General features: G+C 48.3%; 1 protein-coding gene across 1 annotated transcript in view; it reads left to right on the top strand.

Moving 5' to 3' along the window:
* Positions 1-16,042: 16,042 nt before the first annotated feature.
* LOC308609702 (CD99 antigen-like) overlaps positions 16,043-20,722 on the top strand; it is a 28,206-nt gene continuing 23,526 nt past the window's right edge. The window contains exon 1 of the mRNA XM_081223421.1: positions 16,043-16,190. Coding sequence (XP_081079547.1) covers positions 16,124-16,190 — 67 coding nt within the window. The 5' untranslated portion in view covers positions 16,043-16,123. The remainder of the gene's footprint in view (positions 16,191-20,722) is intronic.

Genomic DNA, 20,722 nt, shown 5'->3' with positions numbered 1-20,722 from the left:
TTATTTTATTTATTTATTTTTGGCTGCATTGGGTCTCTGTTGCTGCGCGCAGGCTTTCTCTAGTTGCAGCGAGCAGGGGCCACTCTTTGTTGCCGTGCGCGGGCTACTCATTTTGGTGGCTTCTCTTGTTGTGGAGCACGGGCTCTAGGTGCGCGGGCTTCAGTAGTTGTGGCATGTGGTCTCTAGAGCGCAGGCTCAGTAGTTGTGGCACATGGGCTTAGTTGCTGCGCGGCATGTGGGATCTTCCCAGACCAGGGCTGGAACCCCTGCACTGGCAGGCAGACTCTTGACCACTGCCCCACCAGAGAAGCCTGTTGTTGTCATTTTAATCGTGCCTGAATTTTAGCTGACATCCTGAGGGTGGAGAGCTCTGTGGGTGATTCCCATTTCTCAGCCAAAGTGAGAAGCAGGGGTCTTACCTCCTGTGTCAGGGGAAGAGGCATGGACGTCTGCACAGAATCAGAGTGTGGAGTGATGGGAAGGCAATCAAGGGCGTCTACTGTAAACGTTTATGATGAATAATCCCTTCCGCCTATCGACATTGGTCGCGGTGCATAGCCCCAGAGGGAAGAAGACCCTGGAACAAGCAAGCATTGAGGAGAGAGTGAGGCTCAGGGCCTGGGTCCAGCCCACCCGGGAAGATTCCAAAGAGTCTCAGGCAGCTCATTTCTGTTTCCTCTTTGGAGGGCTGGCTTTGGCGACTCATTCATCCAATCAAACGTTGCACAGATAGCTACCGACCTAACCTGTCTCAGAGAACCAGCCCAGAGGTGGAGACACAGGAGAAAGGGATGGCTGGGGCCACCCAGGGAGGGCATATGAGACAAATCCTCGTGAATGACGTCAGTGAGCGTCACCTTATGGGATGCAGTCAGCAAGAAAGGGGTGAATTTTCATTTCAGAACCTTTGCTCTGGGAGCAAAGGATGGATTTAAGGAGGACCAGATCAGAATTGCAACGATGTGTCCTGAAGGCCAGGGGGTCTGGATGATGGGCAGACAAGAGTGTGAAGGTGACAAGGAACCCAACGGTGACGAGTTCATGGAAGGCTATGCAAGATAACCAAGGGTCACCTTTGTCAACTCATTCATAAATTTTTCTGGGGGATAAGCACCAAGCCTCACCGTGCCCCCACCAAGCCTGTGTGTGTGTGTGAGAGAGAGATTTAGGGTGATTTAGTGGGGAGGAGAGAGAGATGGCAGGGGGCATTTGCTGAGGTGTGAGAGGGAAGGAAAGAGTTCCTCCGTGGGACTTCCCTGGCGGTCCAGTGGTTAGGACTCTGAGCTTCCACTGAAGGGGGCACAGGTTCGATCACTGGTCGGAGAACTAAGATCCCACATGCCTTGTGGTGTGACAAAAAAAAAAAAAGATTTCCTCCTTGGAGGAAGGAAGAGGTTGCCTACATCTATTGCCCTCGTGTGAATTACAAGACTTGGAGTGTCATATGGGATCTGGCTTGGATGGAGATGCCCACTGGGTACCATATGTGTGATGGTGGCCGTGCCAGTCTCCACGAGACAAAGGTATTCTGGTCTCCTTGTACCTGGAGTCCTATGGAGGGCCAGGAAGGGGAAGAATAAAGCAATATTCTCCTCCTGCATCTTGAAAGAAAGCATCACGGGCACCATCTCTTCTGTGCAAAGGAGAAGACGCACTCCACTCGTCAGTGACGTGGTTGTCGACGCTCCAGTGCAGACGGTCCTAGACTGTGTCCAACTTTCTTCAGGTTTGAGATGAGCGCGTGAAGGTTCAGGTCTTCAGGTCTGAAGCACGTCTCATCTATTTGGGGAATGTGCACTTAGGAATAGGATGATTTATTCTTATGCGCTGGGCAGAGGGGTAAAGATGGGGGTGATGAAGAGAGACAGAATTGCCCACCACTGGGGCAGTCTCCGGTGAGACACACATGCTATTTTTTGCCTCTGGGTCTGTGCTGTGTTTTTAAAAATATCTGTGGCTGATAAAATAACAAAATACTCAAAATATAGGAAAAACTAAAGTCCCTAAGATACCATAAAATATCTTCAGTTTATAGAGATCACCATAATGTATCTTCAATTTGTAAGGATTCAAATAGATACATATAGAAACTGCACGATAGAGTGAATTTTATTCTGATCATAAAAGAATAAATTTTTTTTTGTTCTTTGGAAGATTCCTAAGAAGGAATAAGATTTGAAATATCAATGCTTACTATAAAGTTGCTTAAAGAAAAAAACTCAAAAAAAAAAAAAAAGAATCCATGGCAATGGCCAGAAGCTTTTAAAACATCAATCTGCTACCCAATCTAACATTTTCAGTTCCTGAAAACAAAACCTGCACCAGAACAGGAAATCTTACTAATCTTCAGCCCTTCATTCTTTGTGGTTAAACAAAGCCGGATTTAGAGCTGCACAACATCTCCATGGAGAAGGTGAAAACAAAACAGAAGCAAGAAGAGTCAGCGGGAAGCCTGAGCTGAGCCACGCGGAGACCCTGCAGCAGCCAGGGAGGGGCTGTGGGCAGGCACCTGGGTGCAGCGGGCCTCTTCTGCTTTTGTATAGTTTGTTTGCATTCCACTTGGTAGTGAAGCAAACAAACAAAGCCCCACAGAAGTACCTTCATTTGTCCTGACCCCAAGAAAAGGGTGCTCCTTCTAGACGAATAAATATCTTATTTTAACACCATGGTCGGAGGGAAAAAACGGACCTAGGGTTTTCCCTGAGACACATTTACTTAATTTATGATTTAAAATTTTTTTTTAATTTTTAATTTAACTCATTTTATATTGGAGTAGACTTGGTTTGCAATATTGTGTTAGTTTCAGGTGTACAGCAAAGTGAGTCAGTTGTACATATATTCATTCCTTTTTAGATTCTTTTCCCATTTAGGTTATTACACAGTATTGAGTAGAGTTCCCTGTGCTATACAGTAGGTCCTTGTTGATTATCTATTTTATATATAGTAGTGTGTATATATCAATCCCAAACTCCTAACTTATCCCTCCATCCTTAAAAAAAATTTTATTGAGGTATAATTGATATACAATATTATATATAAGTTTCAGGGGTATGACATGGTGATTCACCATTTTTAAAAGTTATACTCCATTTATAGTTATTATAAAATATTGGCTATGTTTTCTGTGTTGTACTAAATATCCTTGCAGCGTATTTATTTTATACGTAATAGTCTGTACCTCTTACTCCTCTCCCCCTATCTTGCCCCGCCCCCTTCCCTCTCCCCACTAGGAGCCACTAGCTAGTTCTCTGTATCTGTGAGTCTGCTTCTGTTTAGTTATGTTCACTAGTTTGTTGCATTTTTTAGATTCCACATGTAAATGATGTCATATAATATTTGTCTTTCTCTGTCTGACTTATTTCACTAACATAATGCCCTCCAAGTCCATCCATGTTGCTGCAAATGGCAAACTTTCATTCCTTTCTCTGGCTGAGCCGTATTCCACTGTATATTAATTTACAGTTTGAGAATGGACTTTTGTGTCTCAAGAATTATGTAGGTGGGCATTTCGAAGGATAAGGGGATTTGAGATTGAAGACGCTGTGCTCTCAGCATGGGGTACACGCTTATTCATCAACGCCACCCTGCCCCCTGTGAGATAAAGGACATGGGGTGGCTGTGCCTTGCTTGGAATGCACACTAGTCCCTCTGGGGTGGAGCAGGGCTGTGAGCACCTCCCCGCCATCACCCATAAAATCAGGTTTCTCCAAGCAAGGAAGAAAGGGAGTATCTTGGGTCCGGTTCCCCAGAAGCAGACCCTGAGATTTGCTTTCCCGAGAGGACGCCCTGGGGGTTCAGCACTGGCCCTCAGGGAGCTCTGGAGGAGGAGTCAGTCCTCAGAGGTCACCAGACACACCCATGGCAGCCCCAGGTGGCCAGCAGCTCAGGGCCCTGGTGACAGAAGGTCACAAGATCCCCAGGCATGTCCAGCTCGCCACCCAGGGGACGCAGTGTTCCAATAATGCCAGCCTCTGGGGAGAGTCACTGGTCCAGTGGGTAAAGCACCTGCAGGCCGGGAAGATGGAGCTCAAAAAAACGAAAAGGATCCCAGGGGAGCTGGATGAGGCAACTCGATGGTCAGCTGGGTGGACAGACCCCACCGGATGAAGGGCTCAGTCCTACAAGGCGGCCCCGAGCTTCAGACTCCAGTGACAAGTCCGGGCGGGCACCAGGACTTCTGACCGACCGGCTATAATTTCAAGGTTCCCAGGAGCCCTCTTTGGTTTGATTAATCTGCTAGAACGGCTCACAGAACTCAGGAAACATTTACTCACTAGATCTCCGTTTTATTGTAAGAAGAGCTAACTCAGGAACAGCCAGATGGGACCAATGCAGAGGGTGAGATGTGGGGAGGGGGCAGGGGACCCCGACACCCTCTCCAGGCTGCACTTCTCCCCAGATCTCCACGGGTTCACCAACCTGGAAACTCTCCCAGCCCCATCCTTTTGGGGTTTTATGGAGACTTTGTCACCTAGACACGATTGATTAAGTCATCGGCCATTGGTGATGGATTCAACTTCCAGCCCCTCTTCCCGGCCCCTCCCAGAAGGTCAGGGGTAGGACCGAAGGTTCTAACGCTCTAATCACACGTTGGTTGCCCTGGCGACCAGCCCCATCCTTAGGTCCTTTCTAAAAGTCACCTCATTCACGTAAGCAAAGACGCCTTGATCTCTCGCGTCCCTTAGGAAATTCCAAGGATCTTAGGTGCTCTGGGCCGAGATTGTGGACAAAGACCAAATATCTAGCTCTTATGCTAGATCACAAATTCCCAGGCAGGCAATTGCGTGCCCCACAAGTTGCTCTCCTGGTTTGACAAGGGAGAAGCTGAAAGGCTTGCAACTTCTCTGAGTGAGCCTTTCTTTTCATTGGAAAGGTTCATTCTATTGCCTTCCACCCATGTCTGTGGGTAGCAGGTCAAGGACGGGCCAACCCAGCTAAGGGATAATGGGTACATATTTCAGGCTGCGCCAGCTGTCTGGTCACTGTCATGACTAAGGCACCTTGGTCGGGGGGAGGAGTCAGGGTTTAATGGGGACAGAGTTTCGGTTTAGGAAGTTGAAAAATTCCGGAGGTGGAGGATGGTGAGGGTTAGACAACAGTGGGCATGTACTTTGGGCCACTGAGCTGTGCAGTTAAATATGGCTAAAATAGTATGTTTTATATTTTGTGACTTTTGCCTCAATAAAAAAAACATTAAAAAAAAAAAGAATCACCTGGTCAGCCCTACAGAGGGAATCTGCCTGATAGGCCCCTGCTGTCCCCTGAAGGAAAGTGTCCTTGTCACACCGAATCCGCTGTTTTTCTGGTATAACGTCCTTGTCCTGCTCTCTTCTACCTGCAAAAGTCTTTCATTGTGTACAGCTCCTCGGAGAGCTGTACCTTTCTATCTGCTGGATGGGAGGTTGCCCGATCCATGACTCATTAAATCAAGCCAAAAAGACCTTTACAATCTACTCAGCTGAATTTTTAAAAAATTGGAACTCGTTTATTATCCTGGATAAGGTAAAGTGCAAAGTATTACCAGTGTTTTTCTTTTTTTAAAAAAAATACTTCTTTTGAGGTATAGTTGACTTACAATGCCGTGTTAGTTTCAGGTATACAGGAAAGTAATTCAGTTTTATATATACATATGTGTATATATATATGTATGTGTATGTATACACTTTTTAAGATCGTTTTGCTTTATAGGTTGTTACAAGATATTGAGTAGAGTTCCCTGTGCTCTACAGTAAGTCCTGGCTGTTTATCTATTTTATACATAATGAAAACGTTTGAAATATTGTGAGAATGACCAACGTGTGACCCAGAAACATGAAGTGAGCAAATGCTCTTGGGAAAAACATGCAGGGTCGCCTCAAAGCTTTCGTTTGTTACAAAAAACAAAAACAAAACGAAACAAAACAACTGCTCTATCTTAGAAGTGCAATAAAATGAGGTCTGCCTGTAACTGCAAACAGAAAGAAAGGAGCTTGTGGTGTTTGGCTGCCTTCACTGTCACTATAGAGAAATCAAATCTGGAAGCCCCCCACCCCCGCCATACACAGACCCACCTCCTTGACTTTGCAAGTGTTTTCTCTCGGGGCGTGTCGTGGCCTGGGGTCACCCTGACCGGAGCACATTGGCTGCCAGACAAGCCAGCTCCAGAGGACGAGGGACATATGATTTTTACGTGGCTGGTGATACCAAATGTCTTCCAGATGCTGGATGACCCATTTTTTAAAAAGTCTAATCCGTCATTAGAAAATGAAAAAGTATATAGGTGTCCTTTTCATTTTCATTGAGTAAAAGTCACCTTTGCTCACACTGATTTTTAGGGCCATTAATGGGTTGAAACTTGGGGACCCTTCAAAGACACGTGGGAGACCCTGAAATAGTCTAAGCCGAGGGAGTGTTGAGATGGGAAATGGAATTTCAAGGCAAATAAGCATGGCAGCTGGAGTGCCCTCCAGGTGTGATTATTAATGAACGGTTCCTGACGGGCTGTGTGTTGAAAACATTAACAGAGCAGATTCACACGCCCCGGGAGATGAGGAACCTTATCATTTTATTTATTTTATTTTGTTCTCTTCTATTTTTTTTTTCTTGGCTGTGTTGGGTCTTCGTTGCTGTGCACGGGCTTTTTCTAGTTGCGGCGAGCGGGGGTTACTCTTTGTTGCGGTGTGCGGGTTTTGCATTGCAGTGGCTTCTCTTGCTGTGGAGCACGGGCTCTAGGCACATGAGCTTCAGTAGTTGCAGCACGTGGGCTAAGTAGTTGTGGCTCACGGGCTCAGTAGTTGTGGTGCAGGGGCTTCGTTGCTCCACGGCATATGGGATCTTCCCGGACCAGGGCTCAAACCCGTGTCCCCTGCAGTGGCAGGAGGATTCTCAACCACTGTGCCACCGGGGAAGTACCTCTATTTTTATTTGTTTTATCTTATTCTCTTCTATTCTACTTTATTCTTACTTTATTCTATTTATTTTACCTTATTTATTCTTATTTTATTCTTAGTCACACTTATTTTATTCTATTCTATTCTACTGTTCTTATTTATTTTGTTTTATTTTAGTTTAGTTTAGTTTTTCACAATTTATGGGATTTCTTTGTATCCCAATTTAAGCAATCCAACTGTAATCCAAGTATTTTAAGACAAAGGGTAAAGATATTCCCTGCCTTGATATTTGATGAAATTGTGAATTATTGATCATTTTTAAGGTGTAGTAATTTTTAAATATGAAATTTCACTTTCAGAGATACTCAAATATTTATTGATCATTTTTAGGGTGTAATAGTTTTTAAATACGAAATTTCACTTTCAGAGACAGTTACTCAAATATTTGCAGATGAAGTTTTATGATGTCTGGGATTTGTTTGTAAATAATCCAGGGTGAGATGAGGAATAGATGAAACAAGACTGGCTGAGTTTACAAGCGTGTACTATTCTTTTTTACCTTTGAAGAAAAGAACCTCCTATTTTAAATGAAACATTGAAAAACAGATTATATGGAGCACTCACAGGGGTGACGGAAGGAATTTGCTGAGTGGAGTTTGGCTCAGTGATGCCTTGACACATCCTAGCGAATGTAGGGCCATTAAGAAGTGGTTCGTGAAGCCCATTGCTCATGGTGGGCTGAACAGAATGGTGACAACCTTCCCACGTCTGGGCCACTCCCCTCCCCGTGAACTCCAGCACAGAAGCAACCTCAGAAGACATTTCCCAGCTTCCCTTGCAGCTGAAGGAGGGGACCTGAATCCTGGGGTCTGTGACCAGACGCATATGTTCCCAGGCTTCTCATGGGGGGCTCGAGCCACAGCTGGAAGTCAGTCTCTCCAGAGGCAGAGATGGGACAACAAGGCTGAGTTCCCGGGGCTGTGGTGCCCAGAGAAATATCCTCACAGGCCAATTTTGGAGTTTGGTTTGGGGGCATTTTCTTGGCTGCAGGGTCCCAAGGCTGGTTCTCCAGCTGAAGTCATTTTCTGATCGTGCATAACCAACTAGTGCAAATTTAGCACCTTAAATCAACACACATTTGTTATCTCATGGTTTCTGTTGGGCCAGGAGTCCAAGCCTGGCTTAGCTGGGTTCCTGCTTCAGGGTCTGAGCAGGCAGCCATCCTGGGATAAGCTGGGCTGTATTCTCATCAGATGCTCAGCTGGGGTCAGGTCCACTTCTTGTGGAGTTTGAGGCTGTTGGTGGAATTCATCTCCCAGCAGCTGCAGGCAGGGCTGATGCTTCAGTATCTTGCTGGAAGCAGCTCTCAGGTCACTGATCCTTCTGTATCATGTGAGTTCCTCTATCTTGGTCATTTACCTCATGGCAGCTTGGTTTGCCAAAGCCAGTGACTAGAGGAAAGAGAGAGAGAGAGAGAGAGAGAGAGAGAGAGAGAGAATGAGAATAGAGCTTTTCTTGCTAAGAAAGCTACATCGTGTGTAATCATGGCAGGGACATCCCCTCCTTTTTGCCATATTCTCTGGGTTAGAAGCACATCTCAGATCCCACCCACACCCAAGGCAAGGGGATTATACAAGATTACAAACATATAAACATTTCATATCTGGGCACCCACCGGCTCTTTTAGCAATTCTGCAAATATCCAAATTCCTTTTTTTTTGTTTTTGCAACATCATTCAGAAGTCTATTCTTTTGCTTGCACCTAAAAAACTTAATAGAGGACAGATAAACAGTGCAGCAGAATGACTCAAAACGACACTTGTGTCCCTTAATTATTTCTGCCTCTGACTGTCCTGTGTCTCTCAACCCTCCCTCACACACGCACAAAAAAACGATGAAGTGAAGAAAGGCAGGTGAGTGCAGAGAGGATATCGTTAAGAGCATGGGCTCATCATTGTTTTACGGGAAAGACTGTCAGCACGGGTGTGATCTTTGCATGCGTTTCCAGGGGCTGCCATAACAAATTACCTCAAACTAGGTGTCTGACAAACAACAGGAATTTATTTGCTCATAGTTCAGGAGACCAGAAATCTGGAATCAACAGGTCAGTGAGGCTGATTCCTTCTGGAGGTTCTGGGGGGAGAATCTGTTCCACGCTGCAGCCTCCACTTCATTCATGTGGCCTCAGAGGCCACCTGTGTCTTCAAATAGGTCTTCTTGGACCACCTCCTGCCAATCATCCTCCATCCTCATCACCCTCTCTATCCATCACCCTCTGTATTTGTCAGCGTTCTCCAGAGAGACAGAAAAAATAGGATATGTGGACGTATGTATAAGAGAAGATTTATTATACAAATTAGTGGTGGTCCCGTGGTAAAGAATCCGCCTTCCAATGCAGGGAATGCAGGTTCTATCCCTGGTTGAGGAACTAAGATCCCACAGGCCACAGGGCAACTAAGCCCGTGCACCACAACTACTGAGCTCGAGCACCTCAACTAGAGAGCCCGCATGCTGCAAACTACAGAGCCCACACGCTCTGGAACCCGTGCACCACAACTGCAGAGCCCATGCGCTTTGGAGCCCACATGCCACAACTAGAGAAGAGAAAACCCACATGTCACAACTAGAGAGAAGTCCACGTGCCCCAATGAAGAGCCTTTGCATCACAAAGAAAGATCCCACATGCCTCAATGAAGATCTCACGTGCCACAACTAAGACCCGAAGGAGGTAAATAAATAATAAATAAATAAATAAATAAATAAAATCATTTAAAAAAAAAAGAAAGATATTGGCTCATGGTTATGGAGGTTGAGAAGTCCCATGGTCTGCTGTCTGCAAGCTGGACACCCAGGAGAGCTGGTGGTGGTGTCAGTCCAAGTCCAAAGGCCTGATAACGCTGAGAAGATGGATGTCTTTGCTTAAGCAGAGCGGGAGCAAATTCCTCCTTCCACCATCTTGTTTCTCCATTCTAGCACTCAGTGGGTTGGATGAGTCCCGTCTACATGGGGTTTGACCTCATTCTTTTGGTTTCCAGCTTTCTGGAAGAGTCTTAGCCAACAACTTTATAGTCCTGACATGGCCTCAGATGTAAAACTAAAGCCACATGGACTTGCTTGCTGGCATCTGTTTTTTGTGTGTACCACCAAAAATGAAGTATTTCTTCCCCATGATCATTTCCAGTCAGTGGCATTTAAACAGGAAAAAATTACGATTTTGACTGTGAAATATTTCCTGTGACTTTTGGCTATACTAGTGTTCTACTTGTGCTTTTTTTTTTTCTTTTCCTTGATACACTCTCTTTACATTAGGAAGCACCAATATTTCAGATATAATTAAAGACTATTTCAAACACTCCTATATACATTTTTTTAGTCTCAATTTTCTAACATCAGCTCAATGACAGATAGATGAGGGAAAAAAATGATTCCTACCAATGAGAAATGCTGACAATAAGAAATAGAGTTCTAGGGGGCAGATAGCTGTGTAGGTGGGGGCTTGGAGGAGGGAAATGCTTGTGGGCTTGGCCCTGGTGACTGCCAAAGGCCAATGGGTCAGGTGCTGCCCAGGCTTGAAGATTAAAGCCTTAAGCTTGAAAGGGCACTAGAGCTCATCTGATTCAGGGTAGCGGACTGGCTGAATATACACCAGATTGCAAATTTGTCAGTTTTGGCTGACTACCCAAGAATAATTTAAACATCAGGAGAAAGTCTGGTGAACATGATTCGGTGTGGCCAGGTGCTAATATCATTCATCCATCCATCCCTCCATCCATCTGACCTTCCTTCCCTCCATCCTCCCACCCTTCCATCCATCTGCTCACCGATCGATCCATCCATCCACCTACTCCCCACTCACTCATCCATCCATCCACCTACTACCCACTCATCCACCCATCCATCCATCCATCCATCCTTCCACCTTTCCATCCATCCACCTGTTACCCACTCACCCATCCATCCATCCATCCACCTACTCCCCACTCATCCATCCATCCATCCATCCACCTACTCCCCACTCATCCATCCATCCATCCATCCATCCTTCCATCCATCCACCTGTTACCCACTCATCCATCCATCCATCCATCCATCCATCCATCCATCCATCCATCTATCCTTCCCTCCTTGCTGTCTCCCTTTCTTCCTGCCATCCATTTTGTGTACGTGTGAGACTTCAGTTGACCGTCCCATATCCTTTAGCCCTTCTTCCACAGTATGGAGCGTTGATTTTATTGCGGGGGGTGATGTAGTGGACATTGTTGATGCTCCCCAAGCCTGGACACCTGACTGCCAACAGCTATGAGTGTTGGCTATTAACTGCGCCTTCTTCACAGAACGGTCCTGGCCTGAAGACGAGACACCTTACCCTACAGGTTATGCCCATATACTCCCTTCCTAGGGTTGAAGGCAGTGCCTGGCCAACGACTGATGACTGCGGTGCACAGAAGCCCCTCTGGCCTCTAGGAGATACATTCCATGCCCCAGAGTGCCCGGCAGGGTCAGGGTAAGCCTCAGCCCCAGCTGACACTACCTCCTTGCTCAGCTCTTGCCCCTTTCCTGGCCAGCCTCCCTAACTTTCTCCTCCCAGGAGCTCTCTCTCCATAACCCATTGGCACAAGAATGCCCATCTCAGGTTCTGCTTCTGGGAATGCAACTTGAGCCTCTTTTTTCTCATCGGCAGTACTTGATATTTTCTGCCAACTCCAGGAGGGCACTCTGCTCATATATTTTCTGGACTTCAGGCTTCCCATGGTCCATCTGTCTGTTCTCACTGCGTCCACGTCCAGGGGTGAGAGGGGAGGTCAGACTCCATCCTATTAAATTACCATCATATTTCCAGGACCTCCTTCCTGAACTAGGTCACACTATAGGGCGTTCTCCAAATTTCCACTCTTACAATGTTAAAACACATTTACCTCCTATTCAAAAATAATACAGTGCAGAAAATTTAGAAAACACAGACACCAAAACATCCCTTATAATATAAGAACTAATCCGTACTAAAGGTTTAGTGTGTATCCTGCTATTTACTTTCACTTTATTTATAGAGACTTTCTATAGAACATGCATTGGCTTAGGCTGTGCCTTTAAGATCTACGAGTATTTGCAAATCATTAAACATTCTTCTACGATGCTTTCAAATGGCTGCCAAGTTTCCCAGTACACACTGATCTCCTGTAGTGCCTATAGTTGTTTTTTGTTGTGTTTGTTTTTACTATTTTGCTGTTGTAAAGAATATTCTTGATGGATGGAGGTTGTTATGGACTGAACGTGTGTGTGTGTTCCCGAAAATTCATATGTAGAAGCCCTGATTCCCGAGGTGATGGTGTTAGGAGGAGGGGCTTTTAGGAGGTGATTACGGTTAGATGAGGTCATGAGGATGGGGTCCCTGTGATGGGATTAGTGTCCTTATAAGAAGAGGAAGAGATACCAGAGCTGTCTCTCCATGATGTGAGGACACAGCAAGAAGGTGGCATCTGTAAGCCAGGAAGAGAGCTTTGCCAGGAACTAATATGCCCATGCCGTGATCTCAGACTCCCAGCCTCCAGGACTGTGAGAAATAAATGTCTGTTGTTTAAGCCGTGTGTGAGCGTGTGTTTTAGAGGAAATATATACATAAGCATGAATATCTGGCTTGGAGAGCAGGTTATGAATGGACCAAAGTCAGATGAATTAACAGTTAAAAACTGAAGAGATAGACGAGGTCCCAGCTTAAGATGGGGAGTCACCAAGGGTAACACTGAAACACAGAATTGCCCTTTGCACCCATCAAAAATGGTCCAACCTTGGTCACGTCCTGTGGTTCAACCAGTATAATGCACGTGTACCTGAAGCAGGTTTGTTTGCCTGACACCAAGCAAGCCAAACGCTGTGATGCTGAGGTTTGCAGCCGAGAGAAAGGGTGTATTCACGAGGCAGCCAGGTGAGAAGACAGGAGAAGAAATTTCACATTGGCCTCCCTGAAGGTGAAGGGCTTAGGGTATTTATGGGGCAAAGTTGAGGTGTGGGGAGTGTGTGGAAAGGTGACTGAAGGTAAGAAAAAAATGTGGTGATCACATTGGTCAGAATGGCCATCATTAAAAAGTCTACAAATAATAAATGCTGGAGAGGGTGTGGAGAAGAGGGAACCCTCCTACACTGTTGGTGGGAATGTAAATTGATACAGCCACTGTGGAGAACAGGACGGAGGTTCCTTAAAAAACTAAAAATAGAATTACCATATGATCCAGCAATCCCACTACTGGGTGTATATCCAGATGAAACTCTAATTCCAAAAGATACATGCACCCCAATGTTCATAGCAGCACTATTTACAATAGCCAAGACATGGAAGCAACCTAAATGTCCATCAACAGATGGATGGATAAAGGAGATGTGATACATATATACAATGGAATATTACTCAGCCATGAAAAAGAATGAAATAACGCCATTTACAGCAACACAGATGGACCTAGAGATTAACATACCAAATGAAGTAAGTCAGAGAAAGACACGTACCATATGAGGTCACTTATATGTGGAATCTAAAATTTTGTGTTCTAAAACACAAAAGAACTTAGCTACAAAACAGAAACAGACTCACAGATATAGAGAACAGACTTGTAGTTGCCAATGGGGTGGGGAGTGGGGGAGGGAAGCATTGGGAGTTTGGGGTTAGCAGATGCAAACTAGTAGGTACAGGATGGATAAACAGGGTCCTACTGTAGAGCACAGGGAACTGTATTCACTGTCCTGTGATAAACCATAATGGAAAAGAATATTAAAAAAAGAATGTGTGTGTGTGTGTATGTGTGTGTGTGTGTGTGTGTGTATGTATAACTAAGTCACTTTGCTGTTCAGCAGAGACTGGCACAACACTGTAAATCAACTATACTTCAATAAAAAAAAATTTTTAAAAAAGAAAGAAGTGAGTTGACCGTCACTCTGCGAAGGTGCAACTAAGGTCCAGGCTTCTTCATGGGACCATTGTTCAGAAAATGTTGGCATTAACTTGTTCTGGGGGTTGAGTTTTTGGCCCTGAGATGTGAAAATGTCATCAAGTGGACTCTCATAAATGCCCAGTTGGAGGGTCTGTAGTCTTGACCAGTCTTACCCGGCTTGAGCTCAAACTGAACACAGCTGAACCCAAGTTCCTGAAAAATAACTCAGGCAAACATCTTACTGTTTAGGCACTGTGATGCTTGGGGAGCATGTGAGGCTTTTTGTTTTCTGGGGGGTTTTTTGGTAGCAACAATTAAAGTGATCAGTGAAGGCAGGCTCCAAGTTCATTATGTATTAAGCACGTTACAGTTTAATGCATCTAGCTGATGACTCCCCTGGGTTCCCCACTCGGAGCAAGAGTCCTGTTCCCAAATGCATTCCATCCAGCTCCCAGCCCAGCTTATGGACTTCACATGGGTTCTGTGGTGTTTAGATACAAGTGAGGAAGCTTTTTCAAGTAATTTAATTTTCATTCTGGAAGTTAGAGCTTTTTGAAGCCAAAGCATCTGCATGATGTTATGGAAATTTTTATTTTGAACTAAGGAAGGCAGCACTTAAAAAAAAAAGAGAAGTAGCCAAAAGTCATCTTGATAAATTACAGAAGTCTTCAGAATGCCTCTCTGTAGGGACATAAATATAAAACCTCCAGCCCTGGCATTCAGAGAGCAATGGTGCCTAAAGTTATGGCTGATGATGGGGACTCAGCCCCTCGGTGACCAAATGCACACAGCCTCCAGAAGCTTCTAAAAAGAGAAAAGTGTCAGCCGTGGTACAGCTCAATTGTCAGAGGTTGGAGATTTGCCAGGTAGGGCCTTTCTTTTGAAGGTAATTGGGGTGAACTGAAAAGTTCCCAGGGAAGGGTCTTTGGAATTTGACCTTGGCAGGAAGCACATGGTTTCTTTTATCTATGCTTCATTCAGAGGCTGACTTACCTCAAGGTGCCAAAATGGCTGCATCCAGCATCCCCTTCCTCCCTCAGAAGTGCCCTGGACGTCCTCTTGTTTACAGCTGACCAGGGTCCATATATCCTCTATTGGCCCCAAGACTGTGGTCTGGGAAAGGGAAGTGGTAATTGGCAGAGTCAAGGCTGAAAAGCGAGGGGTAGAAAAAATATAGAGAGAAATTTGCATGGAGGTATGGGGCTCTCTGGCTGAGTGGTCAACCAGGTTAGCTACAAGAAGGGACACTTCAAAGACAGGGTTTTTGGTTTTTGTTTTCCCCCCGAAAATGATTACATTACCTTCCTGCCTGTAGACTACAATCATGTGTTGGGGTTTCAGTTGGCCGAGAAAAAGAACCACCTTCTCCCTGGGTCCAGGTGTGTTTGTTCAGACTGCTGGCCGTGTAAGATAAGTAGTCTGGGGGCCCTGGGGTGTGGGTCCAGGCACCTCTGGCCAGATGTGTGTCTGACCCAGGGGGTACACGTGTCCGTTGTGTATGGCGGCGGAAGGACAGGTGTCAGGAGGGCAGGGAGGAGGGGCCCTGAGTCATCCCGGGAGCCGGAGGGGTGTGATGGGTAGGACCTGGCCGTGGATGAGTAGGGTCGGGAGGGTAGAATCCCGGAATGTGACTCAGGGCTATTTCTGAGTCTGACACCTTCGTTCCAGTGTCCTGAAGGAACACGGATAGAATTTTAAGCTAATATCTTAATTTAAAAAATATTGTAAGCCCGGGACAGGGAAGGGCACCCACATTGCAGCTGTGGCTTGTGACTGTCGCCGGAGATGCCCCTCCTCCCCCCAACCTGGGCGCCAGCTGCCTCGGATGGGGGAGGGGAGACATGTCCCACCCCTCCCCAGGAGGCTCCTGCAAAGGAGGTCCATGGTCAGGCTGGGAAGTAAGGGCGGCCCTGCGCCCCCAAACCCCTACCCGTGCTCTGCGCTCTGCTACTCCAGACTGGACTTTGGGGACCGCGGGCTGTTGCACCCGAGGCAGGGCGTCCACTCTTAGCAAACCCCGGAGTGGGGGGCTTCACTCCGTTGTCTAGAGAGGCCGCCCGGGGGGCCCCGTTAAAGAGGGCTGGGAGGGTGGAGACGCGGCCCTACACTTTGGGAGCAGGAGGGACTGGCCTCGCCCCGCCTCCCGCGCGCGTGGCCTGCCCCTGCGGCTCCCCGGGGGCCCGGGGGTGGGGCGGCCGCCAGCGGGGAGGGCTGAGGCCGGGGCGGGGCGACCGCTGCACCCTGACCCGGCCCCGCCCCGGGGGTGTCCCTCCCGCCGCCGCCGTCCGCGCGCCACTCCCGGGACAGACCCTTTGCGTCGTGGGGCGCACCATGGCGCGCCGGGCGGCCCTCGCGCTGCTGCTGCTCGGCCTGCTTGGCACCCAGGTGCCCACCCGGGGTGAGTGAGCGGCGGCCGGTGGGGCTCACGGGGGCGCGGGCCTGGCTTGGGGACCAGCGTCGGGGCCCCAGGGAAGGGCCGCGGGAGGGGGTCGAACCTTGGGGGACGGACGCTCCGTATGGGGTGGACATACTTCGGGGGACATCGTGCGTAGGACACAAAGTTTGGGGGGCGCACTGGGGGACCATGCACCTCGGGGGCGCGCTGTGCGGGGCCTACACACTTTGCGGGACGCATGGCGAGGGACGTATTTTGGGAGGCGCACTGTGTGTGGGGGGCCGTGGAAGGGGACGCGCCGGGGACCCCCGAGCCCTCCTTCCCGCCTAGAGGGACCCGCTGTGCCAAGGGGTGGCCAACGCCCCAAGCAGGCGGCCTTACCCCTTCCTCCCCGCTTTCTTCCCGGGCGCCTTTGGACTCACTCCGCAGGCGAATGTCAGCGTTTGTTTTCACATTCACAGACTCTTAAAAGTTGGGAGGCCCCTGGGTGGGGCAGTGGCCCCCGAGTCCCCCATCCCCCCCTCCCCCCGGGGTTCCCTTCAGTTCCCGGGCGCGGGTGTGCGCCCCTGCGGCCGCCCCGCGCCCCGGCCAGAGCGCTGGCAGGGCCCGGGGACCGCGTCTTTGTTCAGGCGCTCGGTGGCCGCCTCCGGGCGCCACGCCCTGCGGCCCGTGACTAAATTTGGACTCGGCCGGGGACCCTGAAACCCGGGAAAGGGGGAGGAAGGCAGGAAACACTCGGAGCTCTAGAAACGCCCAGCCGCTCTTGGGGTGTCCGGGCCGCGGGGACTTCTGGCAAGCGCGCGGTCGGGTACAGAACGCCGCCGCCAAGGGACACGTGTTCTCAGCCGATCGTCCGTGTGTCCGAGTAGATAATTCGGAAAACCGCACCCAAAAAAGTGTCAGGAGGACAGGACGCCCGGGACGCCCACACTCCCCAGCCAACCTGGCCCGTTTCTCGTTCTTGCCTGCGTTTTCCTGTCTTTCTCCTTTTAAAATGGAAGTTGAGATCCTGTTTTCCTGTCTCTCTCTCTCTCTCTCTTCTTTTAAAAGGTAAGTGGGGATCCTGCTGGGTGTGGCATACAAAACAGGTTTCTCCGACTAACGGTTGTTTTGTGTCCTTTATGTGGTTATTTTTAAGTGGACAGCCACTAGGGCAGTGTCTTTCAGGAGTGGTCTGATCGGTGGAGGACACATTTCAGGAACCAGACACAGGACAGAGAAGGCCCGGTGTTTACCTGGAAATTTCCAGCTCAGCGCTAGAGGCTGAAGGTTGAGCCCTGGTCCCCCGCCTGATTTTTATTTTAGGGAGGATTTGCTAATCGATGTCTGCATTTTTAAAAATGTGTGCCATGTATTCTAGAAGTTTTGTGTTCGTTGCAGGCTTTAGAAAAAAATTCAGCCTGATCCATGGGGAACTCTTGGAATAGTTTACAGCTTGGTGGGGAGGGCCTGGGATGGGTTTCCTGTTTCTCTGTTTCCTGCCCTAATATCCCAACTAGCTGCCTCACCACAGAGTTCTTCATTAGTTTTTTTTTTTTTTTTCCTGCTGTGTGGTTGAGTCACACCTGCTCATGAGAACTTTTCGGGCATCCCCCTGGCTACACCTTCATTCACGTTTCATGAGTTAATTGCCCTCTGAGCCCTTAACTGTGCGCCTCGCTCCAGGGAGATGGATGACAAGGGGTTCTGGTCGCCCAAGAAGGTGCCATCTGCTGGGGGAAGGGAAACATCTCATCAGGCAGATAGGACGCAGGGCCAAGGAATGGTAGCCCCACAGTTCAACTCAGGGGTGGAGAACACAGTCTTGGCCAGTGTGAGGGTTTGGCTGAGTTGGAAGCTGTCTCTGGTGACAGTTGTGTTTTGTTTGTTTGTTTTTTAACAGGTTTCACATACAGGTTATAGTCTACCCTGTATATAAAATGTGTAATTTTTAGAAAAAACCCAGAGCACGGTTACGCTAGAATTGCCTGATTTCTATGCAGGTTGCTCCCAGCTACTCCGGGTTGGTTGATGCTTTCAGCCAGCGGATGTTGCGGATTTAATGGCAGGGGGATGGGGGGGGCACAGAGCAGCGGGGGGGGGGCGGGGTGAAGAGCCAGCCTCACCCCGAAAGAGCAGAGAGGGGACAGGGCCTTCATACATGCTGATCTCTTGGAGGGCGCCTCCCCTCCCCTGCCTGATCCTTCTGGGGTCCGAGGCAGGGAACGGACTGTTCCTAAGGTACAAACGGGGTTTTATCAGGAAAGTTTGCTTTCGAGTTGCTGAAGTTCAGAACACACTTCCCTATAGAAATCGGGGTTTGGCTTCGTTTCCATTCTGGCTACAGACGTCCATTGAGTCAGGGGTAGATCTTCATCGGGGTGCAGATAGCACTGGCCTGCTTCCCGAGGCCTTGGGACCCAGGGCTCTTGTGTTCCCAGGTTTTTCTGGAAATCCCCGTGGGACAGTGTGGAGTGGAGAGACGCAGGGGCCCTACAAGGAAAGAGGCAACTTTGGCTTTCGATAGAGCAGTGCTTCCTCCCACCACGAGGGACACTTGGCCATGTCTGGAAATGTTTGTGGTTGTCTCAACCGTAGGGGGCGTGCTCCTGGCATGTGGTGGGTGGAGACCAGGGATGCTGGTCCACAGCCCACAGTGCCCAGGACGCCCCTCATCAGAGAGTCTTCCAGCCCCAATGTCAGTCGTGCTGAGGCTGAGAAACCCTGACCGAGCATGGAGACTTAATATAAATCATCTATCTATCTATCCATCCATCCATCCATCCATTTATCTACCTATGGCTGTGGTTTGCAATCTGGGATGACTTGGTCCCCCAGGGGGGCACAGGACAATGTCTGGGGACGTTTTTGGTTGTCACACTGCGGGGAGGGGGTGCTCCTGGCATCCGGTGGGTGGAGACCAGGGATGCTGCTGCACAGCCCACAAGGCCCAGCACGCCCCTCATCAGAGAGTCCTCCAGCCCCAATGTCAGTAGTGCTGAGGTTGAGAAACCCTGGAATTTGTGTCACAGATTCCAGGTTGTTGGTAGCTGGGGGTTTGGATTCAGTAGTCTTCCTCCAGGTAGGACACTCACATCCCGGGCTTTAGAACTCCTGGTACCTGGGCCACCTAAGTGCGGACCGGGTGGGAAATAGGTCCAGGAAGGTGCTGAATCCAGGACCCCACGCTCCATCCCAGCCTTTGCACAGTAGCCAGTGCTGTTTGAAAATCCAGAAACGCCTAGGGAAAGCGACATTTCCTGGGCAACTGACAGGTTTCCGGGGATTCCCTCATCATCTCCACCCAAGCAGGCGTGGCTTCTCCAGCTCCCCATCCAGCTATTCCTGTTTCTGCTTGCCAGGCAGAGAAAGTGAGTTTCATTGTCCTGCCTGCATGTTTGGCTCTGATAAAAAGTTAATTGCGTGTTATTTCCTTCAGGGCTTTGGCTCTTTCTTCATTCTCAGTTTATGATGGTTCAACTCCCCCTTTTTTTTTGCATCTAGAGATATTAAAATACTTGATTTGGGGGGGTTCTTCATGGGGGGGGATGCACTTTTCTTCATCTGGATGATATGCTAATTGTTCAGAAAAAGAATGCAGGTGGTCGAGTAGTTAAATCCATCCAACGTGTAGGATGCAGGGATTTCACGGATGAAGTCTGGAATTTTTTCCAGCTGAGGTTTTCCTCCCAAAGGAGACTGACTACCACACACATGAAGCCCATGTATTTGTTCCTATTGAGATTTTCCAATCACCGTGGCTTCTTTTAGAGAGAAAAGAATCCCATGCTGTGTATGACTTACAGACAGGGTTAAAAAGAAGACAGAGGTTGTCTTGGGGTGAGGTGCCAACTCATTCAGCGTCCTGGCTTTCCGCAGAATCCTTCAGACACCCAGCTGTTTGAGGACGCCCAGCCCTGGTGGCAGCTGGGGAGACACATCTGGCACAGGACATCTCGCTGAGTCCCCGTGTGGTTTGTTCTGACACCCGGTAAATCAGTGGAGATTGCTCTTTGATCTCCTTTGCCAGTTCTTAGGGTTAACGATGGAGTGTGTGTTTACAGATCTCCGAAAGTCCTTTTGCAGGGATACAGTGGTTTTGGATGTGTTTTCTGCAGACAGAGGGGTGTTTTCTAACCCTCAGAGGATGACACATACTTGAAAATGAACTACCCACAGGCATTGTTATCAACATGGGTTTCACGATATAAGTCACGGCAGCCCCTTCGTGGCAGTACTATTTACCAGAGCGTCTTTGGTGGAACAGGGAAGGTGTTGGAGAATTAGAATTCAACCCAACGTCAACCCAGAAAGCCTCTCCGCCAAGGTAGAAGGGAAAGAAACCCATTTTATGATCGAGTGAGTATGATCCCAGGATGTGACATGCATCACAGGTGACCCACTAAGGCTGCAAAGACGCACTTTTAAAAGTAGCTAAGTAAATGTCACCCATTCTCTACAGGTTGTCAGAACAGGCTCCTTTAGCCGTTAAACATATTTACCCACCTTGGAAAAGGACAGAGAAAGATCTGGAAGCAAAGGGCGAGGGAAGAGAA

The sequence above is a fragment of the Mesoplodon bidens genome (genome assembly GCF_964165515.1).
Source record: "Mesoplodon bidens genome assembly, chromosome: Y".
NCBI lineage: Eukaryota > Metazoa > Chordata > Mammalia > Artiodactyla > Ziphiidae > Mesoplodon > Mesoplodon bidens.
The sequence above is the reverse complement of the archived record's forward strand: the minus strand, read 5'-3'. Positions and strand labels throughout refer to the sequence as shown.